Below are 26,273 nucleotides of genomic sequence, written 5' to 3'. Positions count from 1 at the left end.
AGGACTCATCACTGCCCAGCACTATAACTCCCAGCAGATGAGGACCATGATCAGTCAGCTCCGGATCCCTGCTTCTCCTGAGTCTCCGTCTACCACGCACTTTATTTCCTAATGCCCAGCACTCTAATTTTTTTTCACTTTATTATTTTTTTTGTGTTAGAATCATGCACTCATACACATTAGCTTAATGGTTGTACTTGAGATTTTAAAAAGGAATGCACAGGCATAATCGTAACATGTTATCTCTTCTCTTCACGTTTTAGATTCTTGGTGGTCAAAATGTAGCCCATGGACCAGGATCACTGGTGCCACATTGGAGCTTGTAAGAAGTGCAGGGCTTCACCCTGGACCTGGATACAGCCTATATTATAACAAGACGTACTATATTAATGTGCTGCCTGGTCTTATGTCAACTTGACCCAAGCAAGAGCCATCTGAAAGCAAGGGCCCTCAATTGAGAAAAATGCCTCTATAAGATAAGGCATTTTTTAAATTAGTGGTTAATGTGGGAGAGCTGGGCCCATTGTGGGTGGGGGTCACTCCTGGGCTGGTGGTCCAGGGCTCTATAAGAAAGCAGGCTGAGCAAGTCATGAGGAGCAAGTCAGTAAGTAACACCCCTCCACGAGCCTTTGCATCAGCTTCTGTCTCCAGGTCCCTGCCGTGTTTGAGTTTCTGTCACTATCTTCTGACAAGAAATGTCGATATGGAAGTCTAAGCCAAATAAACCCTTTCCTTTCCAAACTGTTTCTTGGTCATGGTGTTTATGACATCGATAGTAACCCTGCTTAAGATGGAGGTAATCTACGTGCTTTAAGTGATACAGAAGTTATTTCTGAGGACCTTCTATGCTGGTAACAAATTTCACTTTTAGGAAGACTCCTGCCTTCCAAGCAGGAACCTCACCGTTCAGCGCCAGGTAAGGGATCAGGTCATTCAACTCCTCTTCTGTGAGCGTGAACCCCTGGGTTGTTAGAAACTTGTACAGGTGCTCCATGCTAATCGCTTCTCCTTAGGAAGGGGGAGAAACGGGGTGCAGATTTATTATAGAGGAGATACTTACAGGGTGAAAAGTGCTGTCTGTGCTTTGCAGACCACTGCCCTGTGTGCCTGGACTTAAAAGAAATGCTGGCAAATCCCAAGTCTACAGCTCTGATTTGTGTATCAGCCACAAAGAACTTCAGGATGTGAAGCCCCATGGGCTGTGCTAAACCTGCTTCAGACTAGGCTGCAAGCAAGCAAGGCTTTGTTTTCCTTTCCCTCTTTCTTCCGCCCCACTCGAATATTCATCCCTCCCTTCTTTTTGACAAGGCCTTCCTGTGTAGCTCATATGGGTGTCAAACACATAATTTTCCTGCCTCAGTTTCCTAAGAAGTCTGGGACTACAGGTGTATATCACCAGGGAAAACTCTAATTTTTAAAAATTATGCTTGCCTTCAATTTACTTCGTTGGTCACTGTGCATTCCAACAACCCACCTTATCTCAACACAAAGAATACAGTTTTCCTTATTCACTGTAAGAGATTTGACCACACTAAAGGTTACTACAACTATAAAGGGGTGGCAGGGGGAAGAAATCCAATCACCCTACCACAAAATCAGTTCTCAAGTTCTTTTTCCCCCAGTCTTTGATAATGACTGTATTTATGTAATGTGGAATCTTACATAAATATAATTTTGTATTTTGTCTTGCTGTGAAGACCAGGCTGATCTCAAATTTGCAATTCTCCTGCCTGAGCTTCCTGGAATTACAGGTATGTGCTACCATGCTTGGCTTGTGTTTTGGCTTTTTAATCCAAAATGGTTTCTTCATAAGTATTTTTAAAATTATTGTGTAATCTTTAAAAAATACTAACACTTTTAAAAATCCATTTTTTAGGTTACTGTATAAGATAATGGACCTCGTCATGGTGTTTTTGTGCATGTGCCGCGAACTTTTGTCTGTTTTTATGCATGTGCCACTGACTTTTGTCTCCTTCCTCCATATCTACAGCTGCTTCTCCTTTTCCCACAGTTAGTATCCTCTGTTTTCCTATCACATGTATTATCTTCTCTGTTCTACCTTCCTTAAGATTTCTTCCTCCCCTCTGAGAATCCCCTTTCTAAGTTTTGTGAGCTGCAAATACACACACAGATACATACACACACACACACACACACACACACACACACACACACAGTATTAAATTCAGGTTTCACAAATGAAAGACAATTGTATTGTCTTTCTGAGTCTGGCTTAATTCTTTTAGCATAATGATTAGCAGTCTCCATTTTTCTGAAAATTCTATGGTTTCATGTTGTTTTTCTGAGACAGAGTTTCTCTGTATAGCTCTGGCTGTCCTAGAACTCACTCTGAGAATCAGCTGCCCTCAAACTCAGAGATCTGCCTGCCTCTGCCTCCCAAGTGCTGGGACTAAGGCCTGCACCACCATTGCCTGGTGATTTTACTTTTCTCTATGGCTGATTAAAATTCCACTGTCCCGTGTCCATCAACTTACTTGTTGATGGACATCTAGGCTGCTTCCATTTCCTGGCTACTGTGAATAGCACATGGTTATGCAAGCACTCTGTGGTAGTTGATAGGGTTCTTCCAGTGTTTTTTTTTCAAGAGATAATGGTGTTGTACGGTGGTTCTGTTTTCAGTTGTTGAGGGAGTGTATATTGACGGCCACACTGTCAGCATAAGTTTACATCAGTGGTATGTCTTCCTCTTTCCTTACATCCTCCAGCACGTTTTTTTTTTTTTTTTTTTTTAAATGGCAACAGAGTCTCAGATCAGCTTGATTTGGCTTATTCTAGCTAAGGGTGTTTAACACCTTTTAAAGTATGTATTGGCTATTTGCATTTTCCTTCTGAGAACTGTTTATTCAGTTCAAGATTATTTATTACCTGCATAAGTTTCATTTATTTATTTGTTTAGAGGTGGCATTTCTCTGTACAGACTGTAAAATAGGCTGGTTCTGGCTTTGAACTCAGATATCCTCCTGCCTCTGCCTCTATAGTGCTGAAATTAAAGATGTGTACCACCACACCTGGCCTATGTGTTTCTTTTTGCAGTTCTTTATATTTCTTGAAAAGTATGGATGACTTCATGGGTTTGTGTGTCATCATTGCTCAGGGCCACACTAACCTTATGTGTTGTTTTCCAGTTTAGTATATGTGCAGCCAAGTGAACACTTTGTATAATCTTTATAGTTGGTGTTTTAATCCATGCTATCCCCCTTGACTAACATTGTGTTTGTTTATTTATTTTAGATAAAAGTCTTGATATGTAGTGGAGGCCAATCTCAAGTTTGTGATTCTCCTGCTAATTAATAGTTTGTATAGTGATTTTAACATATACACTTATATATTTCTAACTGACTATAGTTTTCTTAGTACTTACTGTGAGAATAAAAATCTTGAAGCCTTCTTTAAAGTTTTACAAAATGTAGTTGATCCTGTAGGATTTATTTCTAGATGGGAGTAGTTTGGTGTGAATAGTCTATGGGTTTTGATATTTGATATGTATTAAGAAATTCTGGGGAAAATTTCAGCCATTCTATCAGTATAAAGACATGGTATGGGTTATCTCCATTCAGTGTGTCCACAGAAATGGAAATATACCATATAAAGAATGTAAACGTTACCCATGGTGACACATGACTATAGTACCAACACTTGGAAGATGGAGGAAAAAGGATTGGGATTTCAAGGTCATCTTTAGCTACATAATGGGTTTCAGCAGTCTGGTATTCATGAAACCCTGTTTCAAAAAAAGCAAACCATACCAAACTAAAGAATTACCTAACCATCTACCCCAAACACCCATCAATCATCAATCACCCATCAACCAACCAACCAACCAACCAACCAACAAACAAATCAATCATCTAACTAACCATTTAACCAACAAATCAGCCAACCAGCCATCCATTAGTTAACCAATCAACCAACTACCAACTAATCAATCAACCAACCATCCACCCATTCAACCAACCAATTACCCAGCCAATTAATCATCCAACCAACTATCCATCCATCCATCCATCCATCCATCCATCCATCCATACATACATCCAATCAACCAACCAACCAACCAACCAACCAACCAACCAACCAACCAACCAACCAGCCAACTACATACATACATACATACAAAGAGCAATATTTATGAATGTGGAAGACACCTGTCCAGTATTAATAGCTATGTGTGTAAGATGCTATTTATAAGTATTTCCTATCATGACTTGAAACTCACCCTTGATGTAACTGACAATATCCAGCAGTTCATTCAGATCCACTGTTTTGTTACCTGTAAGTTAAGGGAAGATGATTCCATGTTTCTAAGACTCATAAAAGTTATGCTCCATTAACTTTTGAAATTATGAAGAACCTAAGAATTCAGTGATGTTTTTCTAGTTTCCCTTAGAAATTTATAGCTTTATCTATAGACTTAACAGTGCTATCTTGGAAACAAAGAAATCTTATACTGTGAAATAAACAATTATCTTCTATTTTTTCATTGCTTTAGGGACCACCAGAATAATCTGAGTTAAGAAATGATTTAACATAATTATGTATAGGGAGACTCCTTATAGATTTTTGTCAATTAATTAACAAATACTGATTGCCTTTCTTGTGCTGGGTCCTTGTGAGGACTTGAGGGTGCTAAAGGAAGCATCATCAAGGAAGAGGATGAGTTCCAATTGTACAATCTAGTAAGAAAGACAAGCAATGAGCCCTCAAACTAAGGGACAATTTGAGACCTGGTATGACATCATCAAAAATGGTACAGGAACCTGTCATAAAAAAAATAGAGGATAAGGATGCTGTAGACAAGGATGGCAGGAAAGGTTTCTCTGAGGAGAGTCTGTTGGGTTTTGACATGAATGGTAAAAAGGGTTAGCCATGTGAGGAAGTGGGGGTGATGAGGGAGAATATTCCAATAGAAGAATATTATATACAGTTGAACTATGATGGGAATGAATGTGACATGAGAAAAAAGGACAGTATGATAGGGTTCTGACTCAGACTCACAGGAATAAGGGTCCCAAACCCTGAGGTATTGAGGGGAAGAACCAGAGATGAGAAAATAAGACAGAAAACTGGGATAGGAAGGTATACATGAGCTGATAATTCATGCCACCCAGTTTATCAAGAAGAATGGCATCTTATATACTGTTTGAAGTGGAAAACTTGGATGAAGTCAGCAAAAAGCTCACCAACTGTTGTACAAAGGGAACACACAATATCTCAAGTGCACCACAGACCAAGCACACAATCTTTGGGACTGATGAACACAACCCTTCAAGTTGGGAACTTCCAGTTCCCAGTAACTGTAACTGCTTTGTGGTCCTGGCTCTAGGCCCAGCTCAGATCTGGCCAAATCTGCTTCTGGGCAAGGAAAGGGGGAGCACAAGAAAGCATCTTCTCTGCTTTCTATTCATCAGGGTAATTGGGAAGGCTGAGAACTGGAAGAATTAACTAATAACTTTATTGAATTAGTAATATCATCCAGAAATCTAAACAGAAACACCAAGCAGATAGTTTGACATACTATTCCTGACCTAGACTGACCTAGAGAAATACATTTACCTAATCAGCTTGCAGATAGCATACGACCCAATGGCACTGAATGTGACTGCCTAGGAAGAGGGTATAGATGAAAAAGGCACTCATGGGTCCAGCCCTGGCGCTGCATTATTTAGAGATATTGTATGAGAGGAAGAGTCAGAAATGGAAATGGAGATGGACAGAAATCATCTAGAAAAGGGTATGATAAGCAAGTGAGTTTTCTGAAGAAGGCTCACTATTCTTTATGTCTGCAATGGGTAAGCTCTGAGAGGAATGGACCCCAGAGACTTTATCCTGGATTGCTTCTCACTGCTGATACGCCTTTCCTGCAACTATTACATAGTGTAATGATTTCCTGGGCATTTACCTACTGTATTTGGAGAATCAATATGAAGATGTACTTTCATGTAGTAATGCAGTACAGATAAATCGATGATTTCACAATTCCTGATAATGATTTCTGAGAACTCGTAAATTTACACAAGTCATCTCAGCTTCCTATAGAATAAACACTACAAATAGAGCCCCATAAACTGTCACGTGTCGTGGGCTAATTGCACTAGGAAAAGAAAACAGTATTGGAACACATTTACGAACAGGGAAAATATTCCTTCAAGGCTAGAAATGAAGCCACTATCTGGTAACTAATGGCCATAAACTGGAGGTGGACGCTTTATTGTAGGTGCAAGGCCAGAAAATAAATGATTGACTATTTTATCTATATGAGACTTCAAGCTAATAATACACAAGGCAGATGATTTGTCTCTTGACAAAAATATGCTAACTTGTGACATAAAACTACTGTTTTAAACTTATAATGAATTCATGGAGCTAGAAAATAAGATAATGAATGTTTAGTCAGGTATTAGTCTTAATAGAAAGACATGTAAGCAGTTCTTCTGTAGTTCCTTAAGCCTTATCTACCTCGGACATGAACCATTGCTTTAAATGTACTATGTACTTAAGGAAAATAAAAGTTCTTAGCTAATCAATTATCCTGCTGTAACAATTCTACCCAATAATTGTATGAGGTAATTTTTGAGAAGGTATAAAAACTAACAACAATCAAATGGTGATGTAACCTTTTTCTGCTTCATCCAGTGTGCCTATATCTTTGTGAGTGACTGACTTTCTTTCTTTTCATTTTCTTTTCCCTTTCTTTTCCTTCCTTTCTTCCTTCCTTCCTTCCTTCCTTCCTTCCTTCCTTTCTTTCTTTTCTTCTTTCATTTTTTTTTCTTTTTGGCTCTCAGAGTTAACTAACTCTCAGACTCTCCCCTGGACAGCTGAGTCAAAGAATAAAGCACCCAAGTTACTAAGTTTCTCTTTTTAATTCCCTGATACTGAAAGAGTTAAAATTTTAAGTTAGCTCCACTGACCCTGCCTTGAGGACAAGTATGTCTCAAGGCTAAGAACAAAATAACATGTTCCAAGAAATGGCCCAACTCCAGACCATCTAGACTCGATAAGGTCTGGCTCTGCTGTCCTGAGGAAAACAAGGTCAGTGTGCCCCAAAACAGAGTGGCCTAGAGTTGAATTGTGTCCAAAATAGACAGAATGTGCTAATTTCAATGAACCAATGAAATTGCTATGTGCCTGCTGCTAACTGCTTATGTGGTTTTCCCTATAAATACTTCTCCCCATTTGAGTTTGGGGTCAACTTCCTCTATCTCCTGTGTGAGATACATGTCGTCCCCAGAGCTCTGGAAATAAACCTCTTGCCTGATTGCATCAAGATAGGCTCTCCGTGAGTTCTTGGGTTCATGTTTCCTGGTACTTGAATGAGGGGCTTCCCCAATTTGGAGGTCTTTCAATACTATTAGCAGGAGTTAATTGCCATCATCTTTTGATACTAGAATAGCAACAGAGTCACCAGCTTTTGGCCCCTGCTGATGCAACACTTTTCTCAGTTTATCTGACCACGTCAGTTTAACTAGCTCTTGACAGGAGACTCCTGAGTGAGTAAGAAAATGGGACCTCGAAAGTTTGAAGAGAACAAAGTTTCCAGAAAGGTATGGTCACATGTGTTGGGTGCTAGGAAGCTGGCAAGTGAAGTAAGGACAGTCTTGACCATGAACCTTGACAAAGGTAGGTCATTGATGACCATGCTGAGAGCTGGGTAAATGTGATGCTGGGGATGAAAACCCAGTTAGCAAGTGTTAAGAAGGTGAGGAAGCAGAGACAGGCTGGCTTCAGAATCAGGATGCAGCTAAGGATTACCTTGGTCTCCTCCTCCTGCTATTTCTGCCTCTCAAGGGCTGCCACTACAAGAGTGCGTCTCTCTGCCTTTGTGTGGTGGATCTCTGAGGCACCTCTGTCGTCCAGAGGAACTAAGAGCAGAGTGGTGACAGGAGACAAGTGTGATGTAATGGCACATCGGTATCAATGGCAGCATGCAGAGAGAAAGAACAGAGAGGAAGATATTCATGATATAGAAGATAAACTGGGAGCACTGCAGAAGCCAAGTCTCCAAGGCAGCAAGAGGAATAGAACCCACACACGGTGAAAGTGATTCTTTTCTCTTTATAGCAAGAGGACCCTGGGTACAGATAGCTCATAAAAAGGAAGCTACAAAACCAAGGCCCTTCTTGCCTAATTGCCTCTATCTTCTTTGTGAAATCTGGAGTTCATCATCTAAGAGTTGAGGGGAGGAGGCACTAGAAATTTGAATAAAGAAGTGTGAAATTGTCTCTGAGAGTAAGACAGCAGTCCTTGGAAAATGTAGTGGAGGCTCTTGGTTGAATTAGGACCTGAAAATCTGTGACATATCCGAAGTGAGTTCTGTTAGCATGGTTTTAGGATTCTCCAACCTCTTGCAGTATTCACGGGTAAGCACAGAGTAAGGAGATAGCTTGGTGTTTGGCAAATGCGTTTGATAGGAGTTCCGAGAGTTTGTAACGTTCAGCACAGGAACTAAAGAAGGAAGACAGCACTGGTGAGTGGTTGGCGCATGAATGAAAAGTCGTGGGGGGAGAGGTATGAAGGTCTTCATGGCTGAAGAGAGCTGGAGCTGGCCTTCTAGGCTCTGTTCTGCTGCAGCATACATTCTGGTGGCATCAGGACATCATAGCGCATATACAGGATGATGGCACAATAGGATATGCTAGTCAACGTATATTTTCCCTAATTAACAGTATTGCTCATCAGCTCAGAGTTAATCTTTCATCCACACAATTTCAGAGAGACATGAAAGATTTTTATCTCATTGCATATGGGTCTACATGTGTATACATTCTTTCTTATTTTATGTGCTGTGTCTCTGTGTGGTTATGTGCACATAAGTAGGTGCCCATGGAGGTGAGGGGTGTTGAATTGACCTAGAGTTGGAATGATAGACAATTGTAAGCTACCCTACATGGCTGATGGGAATCAAACTTGGGTCCTCTACATGAACAGTATGTATTCATAACTGCTGAGCCATCTCTTAGTCACTGAGTTATATTCCTGGGTTGCTTGACTTGCTTCATATATTTTACACAACCAAACCTCCATTACTTCTTTGGTTAGAGCACTTTTTACAAAAGAGTCAGGGTGACTCTCAGGGATTCTTAACCTGGTGTTTATGTACTCATAGAATGCAGGGATTTCTTGGGCTTGAGTGGGAAGTGTATACACTTATTTTCACTAACCAGTGACTGAGACAGCATTTTAAACTTATCACCTTAGGCAGCCAATCATGGTAATAGCAGCAGAATCTGTAACTTTGTCACCAATATAAAATCTCCGAGAGTTCATGTCAGTGTTACTGTTGTAAATATGTCGAAATGTTGCTTATGCTCATCTCTGTTTTAAAATGATAACAATTTGGCCTGCTAGATGATCTGAAGTCTTTAAGCGAGTAACCATTTACATTTTGAATGTTTTGGTAAGCTATATTTTACTATGACTTGTTTCTTTGTAATCCTGTGCATTTTAAATTTTACTCAGAAGGGGATTGTTATAGCAGATGTAGAACTGGGTCCATGGCACTGTAAAGTTTAACCCCCAATCTATATGAAGATAATCAAATGGCTAAGAGGAACGGAAGTCAGAGAGACAGAGTTAGCAAGTGTCCACAGAAGGGCTGTATTTCCCTCACAAGCAGGGTGATGTTGGTGATACTCACCCTCAGGTGGAAGTTGAGATATTAGTTCTTCAAGTTCCTCTCCTTTGATCCTTATTCCAATGTTTTCCAAGAGAGATTCCACCTTTTTTACTTTGACCAGTAACCCTTATGAAAAAAGTGCATGGGATGAGAATGTTGGCATTGACCATTAAGGGTGAAAGGTGCTAATTATGGCCATACATCATAAACCCCATTGGGAGGTCAGACACTAGCGTCCAAGGAAATTGTTAATGCATGCCCCAAGATTTAGATATATCTCTGGACAGTAAGAAAACCCCGAGGGAAAATAAACACCCACTTCTTAACAAGTTTTTGTCTTTGTTGGAAGGATTATATTTATGGAAGACCAGGAGACTTTTGCCTTTTTTGAGTGTGAGTGCTGGGAATAAAATGTAGGCATTGCTTTGCTTGACATTTTAAAAAAACTTAAGAATATTTTAAAATTAAAATATAGTTACATGAATTCCTTCATCCTCCTTTTCCTTACAGGCACTCCCATAACCCTTCTCAAATTTATGCCACACATTCTTTAATATATGTGCAAGTAAAACTTGTGAAGTTTACTTAGTATTGCATGTGTGAGTGCATGTGCATATGTGTGTGCATGTTTGGAGGGCTGACCACTTGTTATCAGAGAGACTTTAAGGGAACTCATTCCTAGAGAAGACTAAGTCTCCTTCTCTTAGTAGTCATTAATTGTAGCTTTCCATCTTGGGTGAGGACTCCACCAAGTTTCCCTCATCCACATTGACAGGTCAATTGAATTATTTGCTTTATTTTATGTGTATGGATATTTCTGTATACTTGTATTTATTTATACCATGCACATGCTTTGTGCCACAGAGGTTAGAAGAGGGCATCAGGTCCAGCGAAGGTTCATTTTATCAGTGTAGGGGAATGCCAAGGCGCTGAGGTGGGAGTGGGTGGTTGGGAGTGGGAGCATCTCATGGAAGCAAGGGATGGGGGATGGAAAAAGGGGCAAAGGGAATAACATTTGAAATGTAAATGGGCTGGTGAGATGGCTCAGTGGTCAAGAGCACTGACTGTTCTTCCAGAGGTCCTGAGTTCAAATCCCAGCAACCACATGGTGGCTCACAACCATCTGTAATGAGATCTGATGCCCTCTTCTGGTGTATCTGAAGACAGCTACAGTGTACTTATATATAATAAATAAATAAATCTTTAAAAAAGAGAGAATTAAAAAAAGAAATGTAAATATAGAGAATATCCAATAAAAATGATAAAAAAATAACAAAAACAGAACAGGGTATCAGATTTCCTCGAGCTGAAGTTAAGGATGGTTGTGAGCCATCAGGTGGGTGCTGGGAACTAAACATGGTTCTTCTTCAAGAGCAATCAGTGTTAGCCTTGAGGCATCCTTCCAGCTCTTGATCTTCTTAACCTTTACTTATTAAGTAGTTATTTTTCTTGAGAAGTGCCTGCTTTTCAAGATGGAGACTTTTCTGGTACTTTTCCTTTTCCTTTTAGAACTTGGAGTTAAATCCAGGACTTGCACATTCTAGGCAAGTACTGTACCACTGAGTTAATCTCCATCAAGTTCTTAAAGATTTCTTTTTTGAGAGAGTATTGGCAGAAGCCATGCAAGAAAGGCTGTGGCAAGCATGTGAGTTTCCTACAACAGTGTCCCACTGTTTTACATGGCTGCCATGGGTGTGCTATGAAGAGGCATGGACTCCAGGATTGCTTCTTGCTCCTGATGTGCCTTCTCATACTTGCCACTGGTGCATTCCTCACATAACTAAAATATCCTATTGTTTCCTGAGTTTTAACTCACTCGGTTGATGAGTGAGTTTTACATGTATTACATGTGCTTTCATGTAATAATGCTGTTTAAACAAACTGATGATTTCATAATTCCTGAAAATGATTTTATAGAACTCCTGAATTGAGTCAAGTAATTTTAAGCTCCTCCACAGAAGAAGAAGAAAGCTGCAAAGAGTTCTGTGTCACAAGCAGGTAAATTGCACTAGGAAGAGAAATAGGCTTGGAGCAGATTTATGATCAAGGAAAAAATTCACTCTTGGTCAGGTCCAGATGATAAGATAAGGCACAAACAGAAAATGGATAATTAACTAATTTAACTATACCAACCTTTAAAAATAAGATATAAGATAAATGACCTGTGTCTTGGTAAAATCCTGTTAACCTATAACATAAAAACTATTGCTTTAATCTTATAATGAACTGTGGAGCTAAAAAAAATAGATAGGGAATATTTAGTTGGATGGGAATCTTAAGGAAAGACATGTAATCAATTCAGCTGTAATTCTTTAAACCTTATTGATCTGCAACATGAATGATTGCTTTGAATTTATGGAACTTATGGAATCTAAAAGTACTTAGAAAGCCATCCTGCTGTAACTCCTCTTGTGTAACATTTTAGCTGTGAGGTAGTATTTTTTTCTTACATAGAGAACTTTTGTCTGAGAAGGTATAAAATTCTGAGAGCAAAAATAAAGGTTAGTTGGGAGCCCCTTTTGATTCATCCATTGAATGAGTGTGTGTGTGTGTGTGTGTGTGTGTGTGTGTGTGTGATTTTTTCTTTTTCTTTCTAGCAGGCCCAAGTACTTAAATTTCTTTTTCTACTCCCCCCATCCCACTGCTATCAACTATAGTCAGTTACCAGAAGTTATCAACTCTGTCCCCAGAAGAGCAAAAGAGAGCAAAAGAGAGTTGAATTGCTAGGAGCTACCAGCTTTTGGCCTGCCAACTTTATGTCTCACCTCATTTTAACCCTATGTCAAAGCTGGTCCTGGATAGAGTATGGCTAAGTTGTACAGAATGGCTTCAAACTTGAAATTCTATCTCAGCCTCTGATAGCATTTTAATGTATAGCTTTCTAATAAAAAAAAGAACATACTGGTGTGGTGGCCCATACTTGCAGTCCCATTATTTAACTGGCTGAGATAAGAGTATTGCTGCAACTTGGAGGTCAGGATGGACTGTAAAATGAACTTGAGGCTACCGTGAGCTACAGGATTAAATCCTATCTCAAAAAACAAAAAGAATAAATAAACAAACAAACAACAACACATACACAAATTAAAAGGACAATGAATGTATACAGAAATAGGATATGTAACCTATGTCTCTCAAAGTTTTATGCAAACAAGAGATGCAAGTTATAAGTCATATTGATGGATCAACAAATTTGCAGAAGTTGCATCTCCTCTGGATGTAGTCCACCCCAGTGCACTGGACTAATAAAACTCTTGCTTTTGCATCGATCCCTGATCTCTTGTCTCATTCATGGGAGCCTCAAATAGATAAGACTCAATTTGAGTCTTACATTTGGTGTATTGTCCAGGAATGGGACTCCCTGAAGGGACACGAGAGACTGGTGAATGGAGGACACAGGAGGCCTCAACAGGTCTCAAGATCAGGTACCACACAGTTATCTTGTCTTGTCTGAATGTCTGTCTTTCTCTTGTTCTTGGTTTTGGTTTGCTCAAGAGCGTCTGTAAGTCGTGACCATGGGGAGTCTGAAGGATGCTTCAGGCTCCATTTGGAACCTGTTTGACTCTGGCCAGTGGGAACTGGGGAGTTGTCTGTTTTGACTCTGTGTCGGAGTTTGCTGACAGGGCAGCCTGTTTACCTGTTTTCTGTGCCTGGGGCAGGAGCAAAGTCTATATGTTTGATTGTCTTAATCTATGTTGATTGTAAGTATCAACAAGAGCCAACTGAGTCTTGTTCTGTACCCTTGGCAGGGTGAACTGTCTATGTGTTGTTTCTTTGTGTCGTTCTGCTCACTTTTGGTTTGTTGGCAAACATCTGTGAATCCTGTGACTGGTCGATCTATTTGTGGCCAGTAAGCAGTGGGCAGATATTTCTTAACGCTTTGGATTCTCTGGGAATTCTAGTGGAACTCCACTAGTCAGTTTTGGAGGCTGCAGATTGTGAGAACTGCACCTCAGTCAGTTTTAGCAGCTGCTTGTAGCATTCGTGGCAGGAATGCTCAGGATTGTGAGAACTGCACCCCTTTCCTTTGTTTTGGTTTCTGTTGTGCCTGTGTGGACTTGAGTGTTTGTGGCAGGAACGCCCAGGATTTTGGTTTCTGTTTCTTTTTTGTGGTGTGTGTGTATGAGTGTGTGTGTGTGTGTGTGTGTGTGTGTGTGTGTGTATGTGTGTGTGTGTGTGTGTGTGTGTGTGTAGTTGGACTGACGGTATTTTTAGACATGATACAGAGCATCTCTACCCCTTTAAGTTTAAACTTAGATTACTAGAGTGATGTCAAGAGGAACGTTTTCAGTCCAGGGGCAGGCAGACACTCCAATCAAATTCCTTACATCCTGGTCTGGGAGAATCTGGTGTTGGACTCTCTTCCATGGGTCCAGCCCTTTCTGCCTTTCCCATCAACCCAAATCCTTGCTTTACAGGACCACACACCATCTAAGAAAGAGATTCTTCTACAGGACTCTTCCTCCTGTGACCTCTTTCTCCTAGATCCCCCCTTTTCTGATAATCCTAGATGACTCACTGACCTTTTACATTCTGTTTTGTTCACCCATTAGCCTATCTGGGATGATTGCCAGTAGCTTTTACAGATTCTCTTTACCAGTGTTTTATTCTAGAGGCCAGAAAGAATGTCCCTGGGGCAAATGGGACTCCCATTCAGAACCCTACTGACATAGAAAAGGTTTGGACTGCAACCTTCTTCAAAGACCAGAGTGGACTGCAACTCTCCTGAAGGTAGGGAGCACCTGAAAGTCTTATCACCAGGCTCCATGGGGGTTGCAGGCTGACCCACTAATTTGACAAAGGTACACAAGGTTAGGCAGGGACCAGACAAGTGACTATGTCTTTTGTAGACCAGTAGAGGTGTCAGGAAAAAAGCTTCAGAGGCTAGAGAGACCATGAGATAAGTTGTGGGATTTAGTGCAGGTTGTTGAGAAAGTTCACCATAACATGGAGACAGAGGAGGAGAAGGAGCAAGGAAAGACAAAGGAAGAAGATGAGAGAGAGAGAGTGAAATCAGGAAAAGAGGTGAGAAGGGAATTTACAGAGGATCCTGGCCACAGTAGTGATGGACAGGGAAGTAAGAACCAAGTCTGGCACTAGGAAGGAGCCTCTTCGACAAGGATCAATGTGCTTACTGTAAAGAAAAAGGCCATGGGCCCAGAGATTGTTCCAACAAGAAGAAAAGGTGACCCCAACAAGGGAACCCCCAGACCTGTGGTCCCAAAATTCTGACCATACTAGAAAACAGTGACTAGGAGGGATGGGGCTCGGTCCCAGTCCCAAGTCCAGGGTAACCTTGAAAGTGTAAGAGAAACCTATCCAGTTCCTTGTAAATACAGGGGCTCAGTCCTCTGTCCTGCTATGAACTGAGGGACCCATGTCAAACAAAAAGTCTTGGGTTCAAGGGGCTATCGGAACCAAACAATATTCATGGACTATCCGAAGATCTGTGGATCTCGGAGTGGGCTGGGTATCCCACTAATTCATAGTAATGCCAGACTTTCCCTGCCCCTTGTTGGTGAGAGACTTCCTAACTATGATGGGGGCACAGATTCACTTTTACCTGATGGACCACAGGTTAGAGGGCCATAAGAGGAGTATCAATTCTTTGAGCTGTAGGTGTATCCACAAGCCTGGGTAGAAACTGCAGGAATATAGGAGGCTAAGCACCAGTCCCCCATCCATATAGAACTGAAAAACCCAGGCTAGCTTGATATCAGTGTTTCCATACCCTATGTCAAAGGAGGCACAAGACGAGATCACACCACACATCATCTGGCTACGCCAACTCGGGGTTCTGTGTAAGTGCCAATCAACCTGGAACACACCTCTCCTATCAGTGTGGAAACCTGAAACCAATGACTGCCCACCAGATAAAGATCTCTGAGAGGTAAACAAACAAGTGGCCAATCTCTATCTCATGGTACCTAGCCCCTATAACCTGTTGAGCTCATTACCCTTATCCAGAACCTGGTGTACAGTACTGGACTTGAAGTAAATGCTTCAATGGACTCATCTAGTGGTTGACAAACTTGTGAGGACCATCCTGTGGACAAATGCCAGATTTGAGGCATCTAGTGGGACAAGTAGTATACAACTGTGTGCCATGTTAGAAGGTGAATGCATGTACTGAGGTAGAAAATGAAAAAAAGGCCAAGGTGGGATAGATCTGGGGTTTACTGGGAAGTGGAATTTATGGAGATTAAGCCAGGAAGATATAGATATAAATATCGATTAGTCTTTATAGATACCTTTTCTGGGTGGGTGAAAGCCTTCCCCACAAAGAGTGGCAGTGGTAGTTAAGAAGATTCTAGAACAGATCTTCCCTAGGTTTGGTACCCCTAAGGTAACTGGATCAGAGAATGGGCCAGCTTTTGTTGCCCAAGTAAGTCAGGTATTAATTCTTGGGGACCAATTGTTAAATTCAATTGACTTTGAAGACTGGAGCAGACTGGGTGGTACTCCTTCTTTTATCTCTTTGTAAGGTTAGGAACACTCCCTTCTGCTTCAACTTGACCCCCAACACCATGATCTGGCTACTAGTTAGTCTGTGGGTGGCAGAAGATGTCTTGAGAACTGTGAGCAACCCCCATACCTCTGCTAGACTTTCATGGCAGGTCCTATCAGCTACAGGTGTGGTCCACGTCTAAAGAATCCCCCCTTAACACCTGGTGGCCCACTTTAACCCCTGATTTGTGTAAATTAGCTGCTGGGTTGGACTCGTGGGATATTGCCACTCAGGAACAGGGAGAAAGACTACCAGAATGCAAGGGTGAACCCACATGATTCTTGAAGCCCTGTCCTGGGGGTGGTTTGGGAGGATGAGAATTAGGGTGCAGGCACCGTCAGCTAAGGAGTAAGCTATGTCTCATCCTGGTCTATGTGTGCCCCCAAAATGAGCAGAGTAGGGATGGGCCCTTAAGTGCAGAGGAGTTGGTGGCTACTTTTTAGTTTGTAGAGTTTCGAGACCACTCCCCACCCCTTATAGGATTTAATTACTATAAGAAGAAATTCCACAAGTGGGGGGCTTCTGGTATGGCACGCAGATATCTAGTGCTTGTCCCATGCAGCAGCTGTTATGCAAGCCCATGGACTGGTAGGACCTCTGAGTCCTTTGGGGTCCTTGGCACCAGCCCTGACATTACCCAGGGAAGTAGTAGTTGAGAAGGAGAAGAGCTCTGTTTTAATTTATCCTGCAACCCCCTCTCCATCTGATTTACTGAAGCAGGAAAAAGAGCATGTACTTTAGAAAAGAGAAACACCTAGAGACTAAAGTTATATCAATCTGGCTATGATAATGGGCTTCTTTGTACCATATACTTGTGGATTGAGGCCTTGACTACCTCCATCGGACCTAACTCTGTTATAGTCCTGGCACCTCCAGCCTCTTGAAGCACTATGCCAACTCTTATGGTACAGCCCAAGGTGGTGACTGGGGTTACTGAGGTAACCAGAGTGGCCTTGATCATAGAGAATTTGTTCTTTCATCAGGATCCCCAGGGCAATGAGCACCCACTCCTAAACCTTATAGAAGTCTTTTCTAGTTCTAAACTCAACTAAGCCTTCCCTTACCACCTCTTGTTGGCTCTGCTATGATACAGTTCCCCCATATTATGAGAGAATAGCTGCCTCGGGCCCCATAATACAGAACAACACAGATGAAGGCTGCCGGTGGAGGTCCCCATAATCTCTCACCTTGCAACAAGTGTCCAGGCAAGGACTATGCATAGGCCCTGTTCTCCCAGAGGAAAAGTTCCTTTGTAACTCTATTCATGACTATGGCAGACGGGTATTTGATTCTCCCTGAGGACACCTGGTAGGCCTGCTCTTCAGGACTGACCCCTTTTGTATATCTTGAGGTCCTGAATCAGACCAAGGGGTTTTGTGTCTTAGTTCAGCTCATGCCTTGGCTAGAACTATTGTTTTTACAGCAAAGGTGGGTTACTTTAGTTTCAACTGTGATAGGACCTTTGATCATTCTACGTTTGCTCCTAAAATTTGGTCCTTGCATTTTGAATCGCTTAGTTGCATTCATCAAGGAATGCCTTAACACTGCAAATAATGGCGCTCCAACAACAGTATGAGGCTATGGAACAAGATGATCTTTGATTTAAAGATTGAGATGGTGGCCTAGAGAAAGGGGGGAATGAAGAACCCTAGGGGCTTTCACCTACCCTTACACCTACCACCTCAGGTCAAGGCTAAGCCAAGTTCCATTCTTCACCCACAGTTCTTGGAAGGAGCATGGATATTCTTCAAAAAAACCACAGAATGTGCTGACTGATAGTCACCTGACCCTCTGATCTCATGGCCTGTCACATGCTTGCTAGCCAATAGATTCAAAGGCTAATACACTTAGCCAATGAATTTAAATTATAACCTTGCTGATGTAACCTGTACCCCTAAAGAGTATAAAAACTGCTTGTAACAGCCTTTTGGGGTTGCCTCTCCTCTAGATGTAGGCCACCCCAGTGCACTTGACTAATAAACCTCTTGCTTTTGCATCAAAAAAAAAAATTGTAGTAAGCAAAGCTTCTAAGAATCAACATTTTAAGAATCAACACTTAACATATAGGTATATAGGGCCTTGCTATATACTGCACACAGGATTGGAATCACAATCCTCCTGCTCCAGCTTCCTAAAAAATAGGACCATAAGCACATGCTACTACACCTGGAGAAGGATTTTTTACTTGCTCTTTCACATGCATCTCACTCACCTTTGAGATCCTTCACGAATTCTAGCAATCTGCTTTTATATATCTTCCCGCCAGCTGTAAGGTACCATTCAGAATATAGGTTAATTGCTGGGACGATTAATAAGACAGTGTAAACACAGAACAACATCTGTAACTTTTAGAAAACCCCCTAATCAACCTTCTAATTTGTTTGGAAATTTACTTTTCCCATGATGTAAGAATGAAATCAAATATGAAGAAGTGTGTTTTACCTGCACAAATGTTTCTGCACTAAGTGCAAGTAATTCATGCAGAAGAGGATGTCAGATCTACTGGAATTGGAATTACAGTTGAATTTGAGTTGTATGGGTGCTGAGAGCTAAACACTGGTCCTCTCTGCAAGAGCAGCAAGTTATAATCGCTGAGCCATCTCTCCACCCCTCTACTTGGTCATCATTAGAGTTGAAAGTATGCCCAGGGCAGCAGGTACATTTAACTTTGACAGTAGAGGTTAGTGAAAGTTATTATCAACCTTCAAGATTAGGGCAAGTGACAAGAGCAGGCAACAAGATTTTTTTTCTTTACTGTGAGAATTTGTTTTCTTAATGGTTTTCCTTATATAGAAGTTTATCATTCTAGAAGCATTCACCTCTATGAGGCTACATCCAAGTCTGAAGAAGTGGCTTCAGTACTCACTGTAAACTGACAGAGCTTTCTGTAGCTCCTTGTACACATTGTCTGGGAGTAATAGGCCCATTTTCCTCAGCACATATTTCAGATCACCAATATCAACCTTCTCCCCTTTAGAAAGATGCAGATTTTAACAGGTAAGAATTTTAGCAATGGATGAATGATTTTATTTATTTATTGTGTGTATGGCATGCAATCATTTCTGAATACATGTGCATGTAGAGGCCAGAGGTCAGCCTTTGATCATCAGCTGTCTGTAATTTTTTTTAGACAGGGTTTCTCACTAGGAAGTGGGGCTTGCTCAGTAGGTAATGCTGTCAATGAATGTCAGAGATCTGTCTGACTCTGTATCCCTAGCACTTGATTGCAAATTTATGCCACCATGCCCAGCTGTTTCTGTGGGTTCTGGGGGTTAAAGCTCAGGTCTTCCTTTAAGGGATCTCTTGATTGAGTTCTCCCCCAGCCCCAAGCAAGGGTGATTTTATATGTTATGTAGCAACAAGTCTATAGAGGCTTCACTTTGAGACTGAACAATACCTACTGTGCTTTGGCTGTTTAGACAGCAGATCTAATCCTTAGTAGTGCCTTCATGAATTCACACACACACACACACACACACACACACACACACACACACACACACCAAATACATCCTACATAAGCAAAACTGAAATCTAATAGTAAGATTATGGAACAAATAGTCAATTCTAAATTTTGTAGGAGAGTAAATTTAGTGTGCCAGTCGTAGCCTCAAAAGAAAACTAATATTTAAATATACTACTTTTTTTCTATAAACTATTATGGCCTTAGTTAAAAATGAATGCCATTTCAACCATTACTACTTACCAGTAAACATTTTTGCTTTGTCCATTAACACATTTAATTCAACCATTTTGTTCTCTGAAAGAAAAGACAATACAGGTACAGAGACCCAGTTAGATTTGAAAAAGTCACAAAAATACTTGTAAAGTGCTAGGATCCAGCCATCTTTCATGATTTCTATTTTAACTATTTTAGCTCATGAAAAAAGACAAAAAGAATATGTAAATTTAAAGACATCACCCACCATCTAATATTGTTCTGAGATAAGGATAGTATACTCTCCTTAGTATACTCTCATTCTTTCCCTTTAGCTACCCATTCTGGGTCTGAATTCCAGATTGCTCTCATGAAGACCCTCGACTGACGTTCATCTCTTATTTTCTTCCTAATAGATTATATTATCTTTGTCTTTTTGACATTTTTGTCCAGCTGAATTGACTTTATCAAATCATTTAATTAAAAGTGGGTATACAAGCTTATGCCTCTAACCACAGCACTCTGGAGGCGGACATAGGAGAATAGCTATGAGTTTGGAGGACCTTGGGCTATAATAAAAGACAAAACAAACAAAAACAGGTAAACATGAGAAGGAAGGCATATGAGTGACACACATTTGTTAACTGGCTGCATAGGGTATGTGACACAGTGAAATGCTGCTTTTCTAAGAGCCTTAAGAAAAAAAAAACTCATATAAGACCTGTGGTGGTTTGAATATATTTGGTATGGCCTTGTTGGAAGAAATGTGTCACTGTAGAGGTGGGCTTTTAAGGTCTCTTCCTATGCTCAGGCTCTACCAATTGTGGAAGAGACACCCCCTACTCTGCTTCTAGTTGCCTGGAAGCCAGTCTTCTTCTGGTTGTACTTGGAAGAAGATGCTGAACCTCCAGCACCATGTCTGGCTGGACGCTGCCATGTTTCCCTCCTTGATGATAATGGACTAACCTTCTATAAGCCAGCTCCAATTAAATGCTTGCCTTTATAATAGTTGCTTTGGTCATGTTTCTTCATGACAATGGAAACCCTATCTGAGACAGGCTCTTACACAGGAACCCCAACTTTTTTCCTAGGACAGTGGTATCTGAAGCACTCACCATCGATGGGTAGATGCTGTGTCAGGTCTGTATGGTCCTCCTTCTCAAGTTCAAATCCTGAATTCTTCAAAATCAGTGGTATACTAGAGACTTGAACTTTTTTCCCTTAGGAAATAAGGAGATGGGTGTGAATACAAGTGATTCCCACCATGGAAGATGACAGCTTTAAGGCTCTGGAGAGGGGGTCCAGAGGGTTGACTCAGTACTTAGCAGTACTCCATGCTCTTCAGAAGATAGCACACACATTCTGTGGCTCACAGCCACTTGGAATTTCATCTCCAGAAGAGCTGACTCTCTTCTGGATTCCATGGGCACCTGCACACATGCGCACATACCCACATACAAGGTGCATAATTTAAAAAATAAAACAATTCCTTATAAAAGACTATGAATATTAAAGATTATAGATCCAATCCCAGGGGGACAGAGAAATGTTGGCTATTTTACAACCCTGTTAGAGTTGGGAAGAGAAATGGCTCTCTTTTCACTGAGGTACAAGTTTCAGGTCAAGTGACTGCAGGTGAAGATGAACTGTGATCGAGATAACAAATGAAGACACCCTCAAGTTTGTTACAGTGACACAGAATTAACACTGCTGTCCTTATCTGCAGTCAAACCAAAAGAGAAAGGAAGGTTATGCTGAGAGTCCCAGCGAGTTCCAAGGACAGATTCAGAATCAGCAAACCAGCAGTCATGGAATAGCAAGATTCTAACCAGTGAGACTTAAATAACTCGAATGCAAAGCCCCTGTCCCCGGGGCTCTTACCTTTGATCTGTGCCACACTGTTCAATAATCTCTTCTTATAGACTTTTCCATCTTCTGTAAGACACGTGAAACAAAAAAAAAAAGATGAGAAACTCTCTCTCTTTACTCTCTCTCTCTCTCTCTCTCTCACACACACACACACACACACACACACACACACACACACACACACTAAAGCAATGCCTGTCACTGGACAAGAAGAAAGGATGGGCGGGAACAAAGTTTTAGAAAGAGAGGAAGAAGCTAGGTCGAGGAGGAGGAGCTGGGAGCAACATGGCTGCAGATGTTAAGATTCTTCTCTGCTCATAGATACAGGTTGTTATGAATATTTTTAAAGGATGGGTGTATACTGGATTTTGTACTGTCTAAATGAGAAAATTATATTTTGTCAATTGATCAGAGGTTGTTGTGTGGTGTGTTCTTTCCCGTGATGACTTAATTGAGTTCAAGAGAAGGTGTAGTGGCCCACCAAGCCCATTACAGAATTAGAATGTGTATGCCTGGTGTGGTAACAACCTACTAAAGGAATTGTGAGTGAAAGCGGTGTGGGAGCAGCATGCCCAGGAACTGGTCACAACACATTTTTAATATTTACTGCAACAAAAGTGTCTATTAACTTATAAGACATTTTTTATATGACTTACCTAGTCATTTATTGTTTTACCCTCAAATAATAGCAGAAGGCCTTTCTTACTGTGCTAAGTCAGAGCTGTGGCTGGGACATGTGACAGCTAATAAGGCATGTCACAAACACATTTTTCTCTTCTGCTTTCTTCTTGTTACTGCAGTTTAGCTTCATTCTTTCTCTCTCTTCTCTCTACCTATATGCCTATGAGGCATACTTATAGGCCCACGAGGCATACCTATATGTTTAGCCAAAATGGCAGACTGTATCAAGGGATAATATTAAAAATAGTTATCAGCTAAGCATGAGAGCACCCGCCTGTCTTTGCATATGGGAAGCTGAGACAGGAGGATGAAGTGGAAACTTAAGGGTTTATTGGAAAGTCAGTTGTGTTGGATGGTGTTTTTCTGGGGCAAACATGGGAAGAAACATTTTCCTGAAGTGGACATAGGTGAAAGGCTAAGGAAGACTCATGAAGAAACATTTTGCTGAAACAGACACAAGTGGAAGGATGTTCTGCTAAGTCAAGCCCGTGAGAGAACAGGTGACGAAAACATTCTTTGCTAATGGCATGCATGTATCGGTTCTCCTTACAGTGCATAGTTGAGCTCCATTTGTCGGGACTCCATAGTGTGCTACTTCCTCAGAGTCTGGCTAATTGGCAGAGTGAAGTCAGCTGAGACAGACATAGGTGCTGAGGCAAGACTCATGGAGAACATGTGATGTTTGGAGGGAGTATAAAAAGGACTCAACAGTGATGGAGGCTGAGCTTGGCTTGCTGGTAGAGCTAGCTGCAGGACACTTGTGGGTCTTACATCTTCACCAGTTTTCACTTTGCTGAGAACTTTTCCTGGCATTACTGTTGGCCCTGGTCCCTCCTGTTGACTTGTGCTGGGGTTAAGGCCTGGCTGTCTCTGCTACGTCCTGCCACTGTTGCTGATTCGTGTTTACTATCCCAACTCTACCGAACCAGACTGCTGATATACTCATGGGGTGTTTGCGACTGCATCGAGCTGCCGCTGCTGACCTGTGAACTGAACTGCTGATTTCTAGCCAACACAGATGGGAGTTGCTCCAAAGAACCATTTCTAAACAGGTAGATTTCCCACATATCCTTTCTTTCCCACTATCTCTGGTGGGTGGTGGGCTAAAGGGGAGGTTGAAGCATTTAAGAACCATCATTAAAAGTAGACTTTAAAAAAATGTTACAGGAGGATCATGATTTGAGGCTAGTGTGAGATATATAGTGAGTTCAAGGCCAGTCTGGATTATGTAATAAGACTCTCTTTCTCTCTGTCTCTGTTTCTCTCTCTGTCAATCTGAGCAGTAATAAAAATAAATATTTTAAAATTACTTGCTAAATAAACTCCATATGTGAGGGCAAAGTAAAATTTGGGACAGTAAATGGGTAATATCCACCAGCACAACATATCCTCATGGGTTCTATCAGTCTACAGACAGCTCCATCCTGTGGATCCTCCATGTCTGGCATGTGTCGGATATAGTCTCTAGTACAGGTCATCTGCCTCTTCTTGCTACTTGCACAGAGCTAAAATACTAAGAAAGGTGCAGGGTGTAGTCAGCAGTAGAAGGCTTGCTTAGCATGCAGAAGAGACCATCTAAGTCACCAGCAGCATCAAAGGGAAGAAGGGAGGCAGTGAAGGGAAGAAGGGGTAGGGGTCTGAGGGGGAAAAGAAATAGGCAGGAGCAACTGGTTCCTAGAGAGAACAGAGAGGAGGCAGTTGAAGGTGGATGCAGACACAGGGAGTGGCCAGTGTTAGGTACATGTGGCAAGAATTCAGATATGTACGGAGCTTTAGCTGCTCAGGATGCTGATGCTCCTCCCTCCAGGGGCATTAGTATCCTTGCCAATGTGAATGCTTGGGGACAAGGGGGACAGAAACAATGGGTACAGGGAGGGATGCACAGTTGATAGACCTACAGGATCAACTGTCCTTTCCCTCTATGAGCCAATGCAGGTAGGTGATCTGGAGGTAGAGCGTTTGAGGGCTTCTGGGTTCTGCGCTGACTGAGTGGACACTGCCTGCACAGCCACATGGTTCACAGTGAGCAGCTGGATTGTGGGGAGATGGGAGGTTTCACAGGAGCAGACAGATGTGAAGTATACTTCAGGGAGTTGGGGGCAGGGCTGCAGACTTTATCCAGGGTCCACTTGCTGGATATAAGAGAGAAGTTTCTCACTTTCAAATCAAAATACAAACAAGAACAGAGCTTCTTTTTCTAGCAGTTCTCACCCCGAAGCTCACAATAACCCCATTCACTCCTCTGAACACCAGCAGCATGCTAACTACTCACTAGAGATGGGCAGAGATTTCAAGAGCTTCAATTCTTCTTTCTCTGTGAGTGCGATTCCCATGTTTTCTAGCACGTCTTTCAAGTCTTTGGTCTCAACCCTTTCTCCTTGAAGTAAATGGGAACGATTTCAGGTTAAGAGATAATGTGTAAAGAAAACAGAATGGCTTCCAACACTGTTTTTAACTGGCGAGATGAAGCAATTACAGAGATGTGAGCCAGTGTCACTGATCTGGAGTCATCTGAGATTCAGTATCTGGAAGCATTTTCTGAGTCAGGTAGGAGGACAGCACTTGTCTCCTGTGTGGGTCAGTGCAGCGTAGAGCACTGTGGACACTGTGTGAAAGCTGATGACTGTTAGAGCGACGATTTAACGTCTTTCCAAAATTCACATAGAAACTTCAGCTGCAATTCAAGGATGACAACAGGCAGGCGCTTCGGGGGGAAGTGAGTTCATGGGGTTTTCCTATATGAGATTATGGACCAATGAAGGGGCCTCACAGAAGTGGGAGGCCCTCTGTTTTCTCTGTCCATCACTGTACTCAATGAAAGGACACAATGTCCAAGACACCACCCTAAGCTAGGCAGGAAGTGGCCTAAACCTCAGCAGATGAGTGCAAGTATTTGTGTGTTGGCTTTTCTAGATACCACAGTGATGAAAAATAAACATGAATTGTTTATAAATTACTCAGACAAAGGTATTTTGTTTTATAGCATGAGAGTCTCAAGATGGATGCTATAGGGCTTATATAATTCTATATGTATGTAAAAATCTCTGGTTTTAACTTAGTGGCCTGAATTCTGGGACTGGTTGTTCATACTGAATATATTCACAATGCAAAAATTTTGCATTCCATTTCACTATGGTAACTTATATTTTGGTCCTTCAGATACTAGTGAAGTAAATATTATCCTGGCACAAATATTGAAGTTAACCTGTATTTTTCCTATATTCCTAACATTCAGGAGTGCTGCTAATGAGACAAAATCATCTGTAAGTAGGTAAGGAGCTGACTGAACTCAGTGACTCAGGGAGGAGTGGACCACCACCTAAGAGAGGTAATTATCCACACAGATCTGGCTCAATGAAGTCTCACCTGTGAAAAACTTAGCTGCGTCCATCAACACATGCAAGCTAATCTTTTTAAGGTCTGCAAGAAAATTCAAAGTTTAGATTTAAAGATGAGGACTTTAAAAAAAAATCACATAAGGTTCTTGAAGTATAATATATATAGAATTATAGCAAGTTTTTAATGCTTCTGTTCAGATTTTTTTATCTTTTAAATTAACAAGAACATGTACTAGAGAGAAGGCTCAAGCTGTAAGTATAGGCTTACTCAATGGATATGATTTCTCCTTTCTTCCCTAAGCTGTTGGCTGCCACACATCCCCATAGCATTCTGGGGAGGGGAGTTTGGTTGGTAGGTGCAGATTTGTCCTCGTGTGTTTTGTGGAAGTAGAGACACAACGGAAGAACTCTTTTCAAAATGTGGTCCACCAGCCTCCCAAGCCACCTACAGTCTGTACCTTTCTCACAATGCCAGCATTTGTGTTGGAGGTTGGGAAAACTGCTACCATCCTGGAGTTAACGGCATTTGAAGGCACCAGCCACCATTCTGTTCTGTGCTATGGGTACTCACAGTGACATAATGTC

The 26,273-nt window shown here is 41.4% G+C and overlaps 1 protein-coding gene across 1 annotated transcript in view; it reads right to left on the bottom strand.

The window, feature by feature from the left end:
• Window positions 1-26,273, bottom strand: part of EFCAB3 (EF-hand calcium binding domain 3) — a gene marked incomplete at both ends in the record, with an annotated part of 388,991 nt that overhangs the window by 35,896 nt on the left and 326,822 nt on the right. Inside the window, 10 exons of the mRNA XM_080922461.1 lie at window positions 904-1,008; window positions 4,238-4,291; window positions 9,656-9,760; window positions 18,355-18,408; window positions 19,009-19,113; window positions 19,849-19,902; window positions 20,916-21,020; window positions 21,682-21,735; window positions 24,623-24,727; window positions 25,717-25,770. Coding sequence (XP_080778587.1) covers window positions 904-1,008; window positions 4,238-4,291; window positions 9,656-9,760; window positions 18,355-18,408; window positions 19,009-19,113; window positions 19,849-19,902; window positions 20,916-21,020; window positions 21,682-21,735; window positions 24,623-24,727; window positions 25,717-25,770 — 795 coding nt within the window. The remainder of the gene's footprint in view (window positions 1-903; window positions 1,009-4,237; window positions 4,292-9,655; window positions 9,761-18,354; window positions 18,409-19,008; window positions 19,114-19,848; window positions 19,903-20,915; window positions 21,021-21,681; window positions 21,736-24,622; window positions 24,728-25,716; window positions 25,771-26,273) is intronic.

This window comes from Micromys minutus, assembly GCF_963924665.1.
Source record: "Micromys minutus genome assembly, chromosome: 10".
In the NCBI taxonomy this organism is placed as follows: domain Eukaryota; kingdom Metazoa; phylum Chordata; class Mammalia; order Rodentia; family Muridae; genus Micromys; species Micromys minutus.
Note: the sequence above shows the minus strand (reverse complement) of the source record. Positions and strands in the feature narration are given on the sequence as shown.